Source organism: Columba livia, chromosome 1 (assembly GCF_036013475.1).
Source record: "Columba livia isolate bColLiv1 breed racing homer chromosome 1, bColLiv1.pat.W.v2, whole genome shotgun sequence".
Taxonomy (NCBI): Eukaryota; Metazoa; Chordata; class Aves; order Columbiformes; family Columbidae; genus Columba; species Columba livia.
The window spans coordinates 126,303,919-126,317,711 of record NC_088602.1 but is presented as its reverse complement, the minus strand read 5'-3'; the positions used below and the strand labels follow the sequence as shown (position 1 = coordinate 126,317,711).

The 13,793-nt window shown below is 38.8% G+C and overlaps 1 protein-coding gene across 11 annotated transcripts in view; it reads right to left on the bottom strand.

Moving 5' to 3' along the window:
* The window catches only part of STXBP5L (syntaxin binding protein 5L), a 201,006-nt gene extending 187,693 nt beyond the window's left edge, over positions 1–13,313 (bottom strand). For 8 of the 11 annotated variants that reach the window (XM_065077508.1, XM_065077491.1, XM_065077554.1 and 5 more), the window contains exon 1: positions 11,957–13,313. In XM_065077508.1, the coding sequence (XP_064933580.1) occupies positions 11,957–12,154 (198 nt within the window). In that variant the 5' untranslated portion in view covers positions 12,155–13,313. The remainder of the gene's footprint in view (positions 1–11,956) is intronic. The other 3 variants (XM_065077520.1, XM_065077548.1, XM_065077564.1) reach the window with 1 other exon arrangement.
* Positions 13,314–13,793: the final 480 nt, after the last annotated feature.

The window sequence follows — 13,793 nt, the reverse complement described above, 5'->3', positions numbered from 1 at the left end:
CATAATGCTTAAGGTGACGGACACAAGCCTTATCATAAAAGACCAAAAGTGCTGCAACTTTGGTTTGGAGAAGAAAAGGCTGTGGGAGAATATAACTGAGATTTACATAGTCGAGAGAGTGGGTGAGGTAAATGTGGAACTGTTTTTCAGCAAACAACAGAGCCACTCAAAACAAACAAAAGATTATTTTAAAACAGAGAACAAAACAAAACAAAACAAAACTTCTTTACACAACAGGTAATGAACTTCTGAAACTTGCTACCATAGGAGCTTGTGAAGGCTGACAGTATCAGCAGGTTCAAAAAGGCATTAGAAAAATACATGTACATTATTGATAAATGGATTCTGAAAGGACTGGCTAAGGATACACTCTGACATCTCCAATCCAGTGACGGTGGATGATGGGAGATTAGAAAGGGAATGGACTGCAGGTGATGATCTAACTTATTACTCTCCCTAAACGACATATTCTATTGCCACTGTCAGAGACTGACTGCTGGGTGATATGGACCATTGGTTTGTCTCAGCAGGGTATTTCTTATGAGATTATTCTCTTCACCAGCAGCAGTGCATCTGAGAGAGGGGGAAAAGGAGATCGGTATTGGTGGAGAAAAACACATGAAAGAAAAAACACGGAAAATGTGCGTACATGAGGGAAAAATAGAAGTGGTACTGAGATAGGGAATACAGGGGCAGGAAGAAAAGATATGCAGGAAACACTCAAATAATATTTACATATTAATGATATTTACACAGACAACTTTTGACATAGAAAACACTTTCAGCAATAGGCAAATTTGTTTGATCTTTTAATTTTTAAATGACAAAACTTACTTTGTTACAATAGGTCACTTAATAAGCTATGGGAAAATTTTGAGAAAGTATCTGTCCTGGACATAAAGGAGACTTCAACTACAACCACAAATTTTAACAGTTTAGTTTCACAAATTCTATACACTGATAATTAGACTTCCATGAAAAAAATCAGAGAAACATATTAGACTATTTGACATGAACTGACTTGTATGTTACACATTTTTGTACTATGACCTTATGAAACCTTTTTTCCTTTGAAAGCAGCTTAATATACTTTAAAAAATCAAAGCATAAGGTTGCAAAAATGAGTTTCAAGTCTATATTATTCATATCTATTGGTTTTACTCTACTACTTTTAAAAAGTCTTGATGCGGAACATATGACTGTTTTTTGAAACATGCTAGTTCTACCACACATTGCATAACTTCTTCAATTTCCTCATATTGCTCAGCTCTGAAAAATAATGCACATTCAGAGGCATCTTCCAGACAATTAATTTTTAAAATAACTAAAACCTGGCAGTCCTCGCTAAAGTTCCTCTTTGCCTGACAAAAATCTCTGCAGAAACTTCAGAGATGTGTTTTTCCATTGTCATTTTCATTTCTGCAGACTGGATGTTAAAGACTATCAAATAAGGATGGTCCTATTCACACATGATTCATATTGATTCAATAGCCGAGTTAAGTGAACCACAGGGGAAAACAAGGCATTCTGAATTTCAAAAAGCATGCTCCTCATGCTTGTTCTTTGAAATATACTGTAGTGTATAAAAAATTACAAAATTAATATAATTCCAACTGAAATATCCACAAATAAATTAGATGACATGGATGCCTGAATTGCATTATACCCAGTTCACTGCACAGATGAGGCTGGAAGGGAACTCTGCAGACTGTCTAATCCAACCCACCCTGCTCTAAGCAGAGTGGTTTTAATCTTCTTCATTTGATCTACTTAAATCAGTGTTGCTGTGGCCAAGCAACCACTTGACAACTACACCATCTTGCCACATCTACCACAGCACTGAGTTACAGCACAGTAAGTTGATAACATAAGTTACAGGGTAATACACAAATTTAATCATCCCAAGTTAGGTATTATCACCTTTGGAGAAACCCCAAGTGGAAGACACATGCAAAATGATTTCATCTCTTCTCATTCCTTCTACAAGAACTCTACTGAGTTAAAAAAAGAAGACAAACATACAAAAAGGGAGGAAAATGGAGAACACAATGAAGGAATTTCATCCACTGTTCAGTAAATGTGCTATAACAGACTTCCCACTCTTGCCTTTTAAACTGGCAAGACGAAATAGGGCATCAACCTACTGAAAAATGCCACAGAGTTGTATTAAACTATATTTGACCTTGACTTTAATGTAAAATAATAAAAAACCCAATCCTAAAGCACTGATTTCAAAGCTCAATTTGGCCTAAGTACTTAAGCAAGACTTCTAGCAAAACGGGGAATCATTATAGTCAGAGTAATTCAAATAGTAGTTCGTATTGATTTTATTGCTGCATCACTTAACCATATTACTCTAAAACTCAAAATAGTTTGATTCAGAATATAATCTGTATGACAAAGATCTGTTTTATGGGTATTTACAAGAATTTTTAAATCATTCAACATGTCTGATAGCAATGAAAGGAAAATATTTTTGTCTTCACTGTCACTGTGGATGCAGAGAAAAACATAATTTCATAACTTTAATGAGAAATGAAAAATAATAAGCTGTTTTTATTAAAGTTATACCAGACCAACATAGTGATAGCTCTAATTATTTTGAATGTCTTCTCATTTTGGGATTTTCTGGAACTTTGCTACTTTAGGCTGATTATGTCCTGTTCAGTTATGGCTGATCGTGGTTACTGTTCTGAAGTAGATGTTTTGCTTACTGCTTTCAAAATAATTAAAAAAAAATCAGTCATACTGGGGAATTTAAAAAATTTTCCAAGATAATTCCACAATTGTTCTACTACAAAAAAGTTATTGAAGTTGGTGTGTGGTTTTTTTGTGTGTGTAGTTTCTTTTATTTGGGTTTTGTTGTTGTTTTAGTTTGGTTTTAAGGCTATAGAAACACAGTGTTAAAAATCTACTTTGATATAGAAATAATCTGTATTAATTAGTGTATTCCTATGGAAATATTTTATTTTGAAACATAATTTGGCATTCTTGTATATAAATACTATTACCAGATTTCATTACTAGCATGTAAAATATTGTTTACTGTTTCTTACTAATTCATAATTAATCTTATCCTACCTTCTTTATATATGCATATTATACACCATTTGAGAACTTTTTTCTGATGCCAAACTGAGAATTTAATCTGGAGATACTGGCTAGCATCTCGTTTCACATATGGTAAAGACATAGTCCAAATGAAATGGAGATATTTTGTGGCATCTTTTTGCCCTCTAACAGCAGTGAAATCCAGCAGATCTTGCACATGACTATCCCCCCCTGCATTGCTCATGATGCTACCAAGGGCATAGCTCACAGACACAGATGAAGACACTGTATGCAAAGATCATAAGAATCACATCTCTGTTTACATAACCACATGCCAGTTTTCCTGCCTTTGCCTCATTCAGTGAGCATTTAAAATATATCTAGGGATATCAACGAGGAGTAAACTGGGGTTCTTCGGACCCACTACAATTAACATTCATCTACAGCTAGGATGGAATGTATCTGTAATACAACTGACGCTGACCAGGTGTAACTGGAAGCACACATCCGTCCTTAAGGGATACAATATTTGGAATGGGATGAACAAAGCTGAGATGAGCATTATTTATTATGATTATTTGTGATATCCAGTGGATAATGCAGAGATTTTCTCACAGGAACCATTGCAAAGAACACAGACAGAATAGCATCCATCCTTCCCACATGTTGTGTACTGTTCAAGCCAACTGTGATGGAATAAAATATAAGCAGACACTTCAAAAAGATAAAAATACGCTATGAAGATTAGATTGCCATACATACAGATGTAATTGAACACTACCTGAATAAGGGACCTGACTTCTGAGTGTATGGCCTCTCAGCATTCTTACATAGCAGACTTTAAAATGAAATATAAATGATTCTTTTTAATGGACTGGATTCAAATTCTTCATAAAGACATGGTACCATACACACCTGTACCTACACATAAACCACTGACTGGTTTTGAGTACATGCATTCATCAACTCAAAGCCTTAAATATTAAGGGTCTTTTTTTTGTTGTTCAGTACTGTATGCAACTTCAAAGGATCCATAAAAAGTGTACCTCATCAGACTTTGACCCTAGCTACAGGAGACAGATTGTCTCTAGTATTTTTTACTATTCATAGTCTGTGCTGGTGATCTGTTAGGAGTGGACACAGCACTGCACAAAGATAACATCTTATTACATTTGAGCATATTTACCAGCCATCTGTACCTAACAATATTGCTTTCTCTCCTCTCCACAGATGCACATTACTTAGACTTCTAGTCATACAGTCCTCTAACTTTCCCCTATAATGATTCTAGCATACATTGTGACAAATTAGTATAACCTTATAAGCTGCTTTTACAAACACATTTTCTTAGAATAAGTAACAGACCAGTACATTCACGTAGCTTAAGGTATATCAGTTCACTTTGCTACTGCTTTCTTATCTCCACTTATAAAGTGAAGGTACTAATACTAGCTTTCCACAGTATTTTCACACAGACCTCCAAAAGGGGTTTGGGCATATACCATACGCCAGGGAGTATTAGATGTCTCAGAATCAGAGTCAGATAGGAACCAAGATTCATCTAAACTAACCAAGTGAGATCGAGTCCGCCTTAGATTTATTCCACCTCCATTGAGGACAGCTGCATGTTTTATGTAGTATATGTATTTCTGCTTGGGAAAAAAAAATCTCCCACTATTTCATATTTTTATCCATGAACCTCTAAGTAATTTCTCAGTCATTTAAAAAAAAAAAAAAAAAAAATGAAGCATAAGTCTTTTTTCTTTTAGGAATAAGTAGGGAAAAGAGTTGCTTATATAACTGATGTTTTACAAGACAGATTTACAGTCAGAATACTTGCTGCGATACAGGGCAACAAGGTTTCCTTCATCCTCCCAGAAAAGATTCAAAACCGCTTTTTCCAATACAATAGTAAGAAAATTTCTCATTAACTGGTGGTCCACAGCTGAGGTACAGTATATCCAGTGTGTCCAGTACCCACTAGCAGGCAATAACAGTTAAGAGTATAAAAATGATGGAACACAAAGTGAAAGAGAGACAACAAGAGAAAACTTGGGGATAGGGACTAACTTTGGAAGAAAAGCCCTGTGTCTCAGGTATAAACTCAGTACCATTCTCACAGGATGAGAGGCGGCATCAGCACACTCAATTGTAGAGGTCAGACCTGTGCTATGTAAATGTGGAGACACTGTACTCCTCAGTATATTCTATGTTTTTGGTTTGTTTTTTTTTTTTTTCACTGTTTCCAGGATATGCAGGGGTTTCCCAGTCCCATCATCAGCTCAGGGAAGGAAGACTTGAGTTCTGATGATCTGATCTCTGAACCAGTGCCTGTGAAAAAGTGATTCCTGAACAGAGAAAATATTAAGCTAGCCTTAATAAATACTTTCAGTGAGGAGGGACATTCTGCCTTTCTCACGAGGAAGAAGGATATCCTGATTTTCGGTTATTTATCCAAGGACTCCATGCGATTGAAATTAATTAATTGTTGCATTAAAAAAACAAAGCAAAACATAAAAAGGCCAACTCAAAATGGCACATAAAATTATAGTAAGTAGTTTAACTTTTAGGTTGCCCTGTGTGGAGTCAGGAGTTGAACTCTGTGATCCTTGTAGGTCCTTTCCAACTCAGGATATTCTTGTACTGCTAAAAATGCAAAGTCCACCACAAAAAGCAGAAAAATTAGAATATACACAAACTAAGATAATCTATGCAACATGGATTTGTTCCCCCTTTATAAAGATTAAATAAATAATCTTTTTCTGCCATAGAACTTTTGCCTCCATGGACAGTAGTCTGGTCTGTCCTATGGACAAACCAAGAGCTGTTGTCCGCCAAACTTGTCTATTGGGTATAAAATAGGAAGGTGCAAGGTAGAATTCAGATAGAAAATTGCAGGAAGGAAATTCTATCAATGCTCTTATCACTTAGTTTTATAAACGATCAAGCTAAGGGCCATTAATTAAGCTTTTCACATGTGGCTGCTAATCATGTTTCCATTTTGTGACTGGCCAACTTGAGATACTGGAGGTGGATGATATTCAAACATCTTAGGTACAATTCACAGGTCAAATTTGGAGCCAGAATTCCATCTGTAGTCATTTGAGACAGGAAAGAAAGTCAGAGTCATCTGGTTACCCAAGGTGGACATATAAATTGACAGTATGAACAACTATCCTAAAGACTCTTCTGTAGATGTGCAGAATACTTGCAACAGAATGTGAAAACAATTGGAGGCATAATGGGAAGACTTAAGTGGTATAAAATATAGAATATGCTAAAACTAACAAACAACAACAAACAAACAGATCCAAAGAAGGTCAAACTGGAAACTCAAAACAGTGGCCACTAAATAATCTGGCATTTGTGATTTTCTGTGCCTCCATTCCTCATCTATACAGTAGGAATAATAAAATCTCCATCTGACAGAAATATTATCAAGGGCGATTCCTTAATGTTTATAAAGCTTTCAAAACCACAGTGGTGAGCCCTTCTGTTGTGAAAGTCCGTAGGGAACTTCACATTCAGGTATGCTCTGAGTTCTAAGTAAGCAAAAAATATTGAAGTGCTTTCCATTGAGCAAATGCCATTCATTTTACTAAATTTGACCTATAGAAGAAATACAGGATCATGGAATTCAAGGTTATATGTATAAGCAAACTTAAATCTGGAACTTTCAAGTGCTTTGTTTTGCAACCATAAAAATCTTAAAATGGTTTTGAATCTGCAGTTACACATGTGGGCCATGAAGGGTCTGCATTAATGCAGTTAGGATTAATATTTGATTAATAACCAAACATAGTGATGAAAAAAGATACATTTTTTTTAGAAAAAGAAAAAAAAAAGAAATTGTCTAGTTATACCACTATAGGTAGCTTAAAATATTCAAAGTTCTTAAAAAGTAAGCTTTTAATGTGCTGTGCTCTTTACCACCAATGAGTCCTACTTCTAATTAATAAAAACAGTTTTAAAAGAAAAATACATTATGTATCACACATTTCATAAAATTAACACCATCTAATTACAGAGTTATCATTTATGAATCTGTAGTTTTAAACAGAATAGGGTTTTGCACCTAACATTATATCTAAACTCTGTCATAGAGTAAAAATTGTTCCCAGCACTACCTTATTTACCACTTAAGTGTTGCATGAACTCTGAGCACTTAAAGTAAGGGTTAATACTTAATTTAAAATGGGATTTCTCTGAAATGTAGCACTTGACACAAGTTTGGGGGTTTTTGTTGCTTTTGTTTGGCTGGTGTTTTTTGAGGGGTTTTTTGTTTGGTTGGTTGGGTTTTTTTGTTTCTTTAGTTCCCCCCACCCTGGCTGACCTTACTAAGGAAACAACACAGATTAATCAAACAGCTCAAGCTTACTAAAACACTGTGGATAGCTTATAACAAAGACTTTAAAAAAAAAATTCTTCATAACCAAAACCAGAGCTATCTGCTTCTGCAGAACTGTTCTTAAACTACCATTCCAAAATTCATCTTCTATTATCATTGAACTGTAGCTTCATGTTGCATTTGCAGTTAAAGTACCTACTTGACTGCTGTCAGAGGGACTCAATGTTCATCTTTGTGGGTTGACAAAATGAAGTACTACCATCTGTAAACTCTCAGAATTAAAATTTAAGACTGCCTTATAGGATATCCAGATAATTAAGCTATTTTAACTGGCTACTGATTGGATGCAAACTGAGGGCCTGTTTTTGTCCAGGATAAGTAGGGTTAGGAAGGCACAATTGTAATTGGCAATGGGCTTCCATACCAGTTTCAATGAAAACCTAAAAGGACTCTGGCCTCCATGGGTTTTGTAAAAAGACTCTGTAATTCACATATTAAAACTATGATTATATGATCAAAATGAATAATACAGCAAGATTCAAGACAGCAATAACATTGAAGACCAGTTTTGCAGAGAATAAAACTTTTTTTTTGTTTCAGGTTTCAAAGGCAGTCCATAACCATCAGAGTTTGGGGAATAATTCCATGAGAAGATTAATTTGGTTGTTCTTGGACCTTTTCTAGGGTATCTAATTGCTGCCTACAGCTTAAGAAATCCTAGACCAGTTTAATTGTATGTCTAGTAAAGTGCAGCTGTTACTATGCTCTTAACTGAGGTCTTGATTTCAAACATTTTCTGGATAAAGTTATCCATGTCATGCTCTACAAATTCAACTCTATGATTGTTCTTCAAGAAATGCTCAAGTAGTTCTCCGAGAATTTATTTTAATGAAGAATATGCAGTCTGTGTTCAGAAAATTTATATCTTTATTCTTATTCAGTTGTTCCCAACTGCATCATCCCCTAACAATCAACCTTCTGCAAAAGTAATAAAATTACTTTTTTCTTCTTTACTGTTCATTCTGATCCAAGTTCTATTCAAAAGATTTACAACATCCTAACTGTCATCTCGCATCCTATATTAGTAGGACATCTCTCCTCAGTGCTGTATATCAGTTTCTATATGCTATGGACAAACATAAGTGAGCCTAAGAAATCCTTGCCAGAAAGAAAAAAATATATATGTATATATTTAGAGAGGGAAAATATAAAGGAGCAAAACCAAGGAAACTAGGTTTATCCCCGTTAAAATTAATATAGACTTTACTAACATATTCTACAGGATCATGCCTAGTTTTTGGCATGATGCTGCTGTCTCACACATTCAGTTCAATTAATGTGAACCATAATAGGTATTTTCATGATTTTCACTTCGATATCCAAACCCCAAGAGCAGCCCTACAAATAACATAAACTATACCTCAGCTTCTTGTTGTCACAAAATACAGTTCTGACAAAATTTCACATTACATGAGTACTTTGAAAAGAGTGCCATTGATTTGTCCATACAGCTACCAACATATAAATTTATCATGCTTTTAAAGGCCTTAGCTATTTCATACGTAATAGTTTCAAGAATATTTTTAGTCTTTCAGTACAGAAGTTTACATTAATGATTTAAACATAAATGCCCAAAGTAACTCATTGTGAGCATCTCCATCTAAAATTAAATATTCTATATTCTTCTATTATTTCAAATAGACACTGTGCTAATAAGCATCCTAAAAATGTTACCAAATGGGGAGAGCGCTTTCACATGTATTACTAATGAAATTAGGTGTGTTACTAATAAAAACAGTGCTCTGGTAGAGGATTGGATCTGTGTTGTTAGACCTCCCACAAACTTCATAAAGGCAATTTATTTAAGTAAGAATGGCAGGGTAAGGCCCTTTAATTCTTAAGTATGAGTCAGCTTTTATGTTTCATATCTAAATGAAGATTTTATAATCAGCAAAGAAAGAAAAACCAGTTCAAGGTGCTACTTGGACTGTGAACCCACCTGCCTTGATCCTGCAGATGATAACAAGCCAAAACTGCCACTAGCTTTACTCAGTTCTGTGTGCAGCAGTATCACAGATCATAGATCCTTAAATATGCAGCCCATGTAACTTATGTAACTTAACATGAAAATACCCAACTGAAATACCAGAAACTCTACACAACAAAAGCTCAGGGAAGACAAGCTTGAATTTTACGTGTTTTGCTGTAATTTAATCTAATCCCAATTGAGGTACAAATTATGGCTCAGAACCTTGCACCCTGAAGCATGCAGAGTGAAAGCCGTGCCTGCTTCAAGTCCCACTGCCTTCGGTACACTTGCATAGCACAACGCAGGATCGGGGCCTGTGGGGTTTGGTTGGTTCATTCAAACATGTAATGTTACTAAACTGTAACACAGCTGATTAAGTAGAGCCTGTTGAATAAACATTGCAGTATTTTATGAGCACATAATCACTGAGTGTTTTGGAAGCTTGCTTTTAGCATACCTTTGTATCTTGAAAAAAGGAAGCTGGTATTTCATCTACTATAAAGTAGACTTCTGCAGTACCATGCATTCATAAGCAAGAGCTGCTGCAAACAACCAAAAGCCTTTCTAAACAAATATTTACTTTGTTGAGAACATTTCAACTTGAGAGCTAAGACAGGCAAAAATTGCCTACTGAAATCTTCTCAAAATGACATATTCCTGTACACCAAACAGATACATTTGCACGTAGATCTATCAGAACATAATACCATCTTCAAGTAATATCAAGACAAAGAAGGGAAATAACTGAGACTAGGCAGAATCTTTCTTTACATCTTATGTTGCCTTTTTTTTTTTTCAAATATGCCATATGAAATAAAAATATATCACACTAAATACAGGACTTTGGCCCTATCAGATGACTTAAACATGAAGAACTATGTTGAGTTTCAGCCTTACTTAGAAGTCTCAGAATGTCAGACATTCTAATGCTACCTTAATGTATCTTGATTGCTTGCATCATCTTTTTACTGAAGTGACAAAAATGGGAAATCGTTGTACTGAATACCTGCAGTTTCACAAAAGGCTAAGTTACTGTGTACATAAGCAAGAGGAGTCAAATTCTATCCTGGAAAGCAGGAATGATTCTAATGCACTGATCACTGAGACACTATTATACTACCAAATAAGTTGACTCAAAAGGTTTGAGCCTGTTCTGGTTCAGGGTGGCAAAGAACTAAAAACCTCCAGAAATTACAATTATGTAGAACATATTCCAAAGGTCTCTGACCCTTTAAGCCATGAGGGCTCATCCTTCTTCCCCTGAACTCTGTAAGGGTTTTGACACCAGCTGTAGCTGAAAACCAAATAGACTAGAACCATTAAATCTGAGATCAGGAAAGCTGTGTGTTTCACAAGAACCGGATCTGCACACAAACTGTCTTATTAGCTTGTCTTGTTTGTTTATATTTCTTCCTTCTTCCCAAAACACAAAAAGAAATGAGAATGTGCTGGAGTTGACCATAACCTAAATTTCAAAGCAATTGGTATCTGGTTAATAAAAGGAAAATATATACTTAATAGGTGAAGTTAATTTACTCTTAATAATGTAAATTGCACTAATTAAGAATTCTGGTTTTGAAGCTTCTAAGCAAAACAAATAAGCAAACAAAACTTCTAGTAAAGCCAACAGAATTAATGTCGAAGTTAATAGCAGAGGATTATAATTTCTCCTTTTGGTTGGTCTTCATTACAAAACTATGGTTTTCATATTCCAGGGTTGGTCAGAAGTACCAAATAGTTTGTACTGTTTTTACTTGTGCATTTAAGAACACCACTGAAAGCTCTGTTGTAGAAAACATACTCAAAACATGGACACACAGGGATATCTTATGCTTTCTACTCAAAGAACATTCCCACTTTAAGGACCTAAACAACACATAAAACCTCATGCCAAACAGATCTGGCAACTTTGAATATTCATGCTGTCCTAGTAAGTTTATTGTCATATAATCATAATCTTCAGTACTAACACTAAAAAAAAAACCCTCAAATCTACAGCCAGTCCCTCGAAAAATCATTGAATTGTCAGGTTTAGTAACCAACGCACTGTCTTTTATTTCTAGCTTGTGACTTTTCCTTAAAAAAGGAAAGGAAAGGAAGAGAGGATGATAAAGTGAGGAAGGGAAGTAGATGTATACAGTTTTGAATTTCTAATGACTTGCAAATGTTATCTGTGCTAGCACCAATTTATTTGCTTTCCTGCCCACAATCTTGTTACTCATTTGGGATCTGAGCATGAATTAGGATTTGGACCTGAATGCTGAAATGAAGATTTCTACTAATTTACTGACTACCCCAACTCTGCAGCAGGAAGAAAACAACAACAACAACAAAACCCACAACAAATACACACACAAAAACAGGAACCAAAACCATCAACGGGATCTCTGTCTTTTCATTTCAAAGTCCTTATACAACCACTGCAGTTCTCAAGTAAAAGGCTTATTGATGTCATATTACTGCCCCCACACACAATGTAGCTTTTATTATTTCCATGGTAAAAAAAAAATAAAAATTACAGCCCTTACCTTACAAATCTGAAAATAATCTGAAGTGAGCGTCTCCTGGATCTCATCTCTGGGAGTCCCTGCAGCTCCTGCAGTCCCTCCTGGGTGCATGGAGCTGCCACCAGCCCCACTTCCACCGCCACTGCCACCACCACTGCTTCCACTGGGGGATGAGGCAGTTAAACCATCCAAAACTTTGCGAAAATTAAATTTCTTCATTTTGGAAAAATCTTTTGGAGGATTTGGGGAGTGAGAAAGGATGTGTTGCAACACATTCAGCTACACGTAGCGAAAGAAAAAAGTCTTTAATGGTCCTCTGAGTGAGGCAGCACTTTAGTCCCTTGTACCGAACAATGTCAATATTAGGTATAATTGAGTGAAAAATACAAAGGCTTCATTTTGTCAGACGTCAAAGCTACCTGCAACGGTCCTTTTAAAAAATAAATAGAAAAATATTCCACAAGCAGCAGAACTAAGATTTACGTTCAAACAAGGAACACGGAACAACCGCCATCGGGTTCGCTCACAAAATCCACATTTAGCAGTGGTTAAAACCGAAAAGTAAATGAAAAATTCAAGCCAGCATCCGAAACAGTAGACTCCACGTCTCTATCTTTGCTGCTTAAGATCTGCCTTCGGTACTTGGCTATCTTAACAAAACTACAAAAACTCGGCTACATTCAATGCCCTCTCCCCCTCAAACCCCTTGCAGTCCGGGGTGTATTTGCCTCCGGGGTTTCGGGGGAGCGGACTCCCGGCCACCGCTCTCCGCCCGCAGCCGCTGCCGCGACTCTCGCTACCGAGTTCCCTGCCCGCCCCGGCGAGTGCCGGCAGCCGCTGCCGCCCTTGATCCTCCTTTTCCCCTCGGGCTCCCGGCCCCGCAGCGGGGTGGGAGCCCCTCACTCTCCTCGCCGCCCGCCCACCCTGCGCCGCCCCGGCCGCCGCGCCGTGAGGACCGGGCGGCGGTAACGAGAGACCTCCTCAGCCAGCCCGGCCGTCCAGGGCCGACCACCTGTCCCGTCCCTGAGGTGACGGACCCTCTCAGCCCTCCCGCCCGCCCCGGTCACCGAGCCTGTGCCGTCGCCGTGCACAGGGAGAGGGGGACCGGACTCCCTCGGCGCCGGGAGTAACCGGGGCGACGCTCGCTCTGAGGCGACGGTTCCTAAGGGTCCCCAGGGACGCCTGCGTCTGGCGCGGGGCGGGCCGGGGCAGGAGTGGAGCGGGGCAGGGGAGCGCAGGGCGGCTGCGGTCCCAGCCGGCTGCGGCGGCTCCTGTCCGCCCGGCGCGCTCGCAGCCGCTCTCCGAGGTACTGAAATCTCCGCCGGCGGAGGCGGCAGCCGCAGCTCCTCCTTCTCCCCTTCTTCCTCCTCCTCCTCCTCCTCCTCCCCCACGCCCGCCCTCTACGCCCCGCCCAGCCCGCCGCACCAGCGCGCGCCCGAACGCCTGTACTCCGCCCCTTCCCCGGCGCGCGCGCCCGGCTGTACTGGGAGGAAGAGCGGGAGGGAAGGGCGGGGGAAAGGCTGGTGATTGACAGCAGTGGCAGCTTGCGATTGGTTGCTGAGGGCGAGTCGGGTGGATGTGAATGGCAGAGAGGCGAGGAGGGTAGGAACTGCTCTCAACGGTTCGGCCGTCGGCAGGCTCCAGGCGCAGCCTCATGCCGGCGCTTGCTACGGTAGGGACAGCATGGCTCACCGCCGCTGTGAGCCGCGGCATCCGATTGGGACGCCGCAAAGATGAGCACGCGTTCCCACCAATGGGAAAGGCCGCACGGGGAGTTTTTCCTCCCCCCCACTCCCGAGCTGTCAGGCGCCTTTCCTCCTCGACGCCCCGCCCCCCCAGCGCAGCCGGGTGTGGGGGG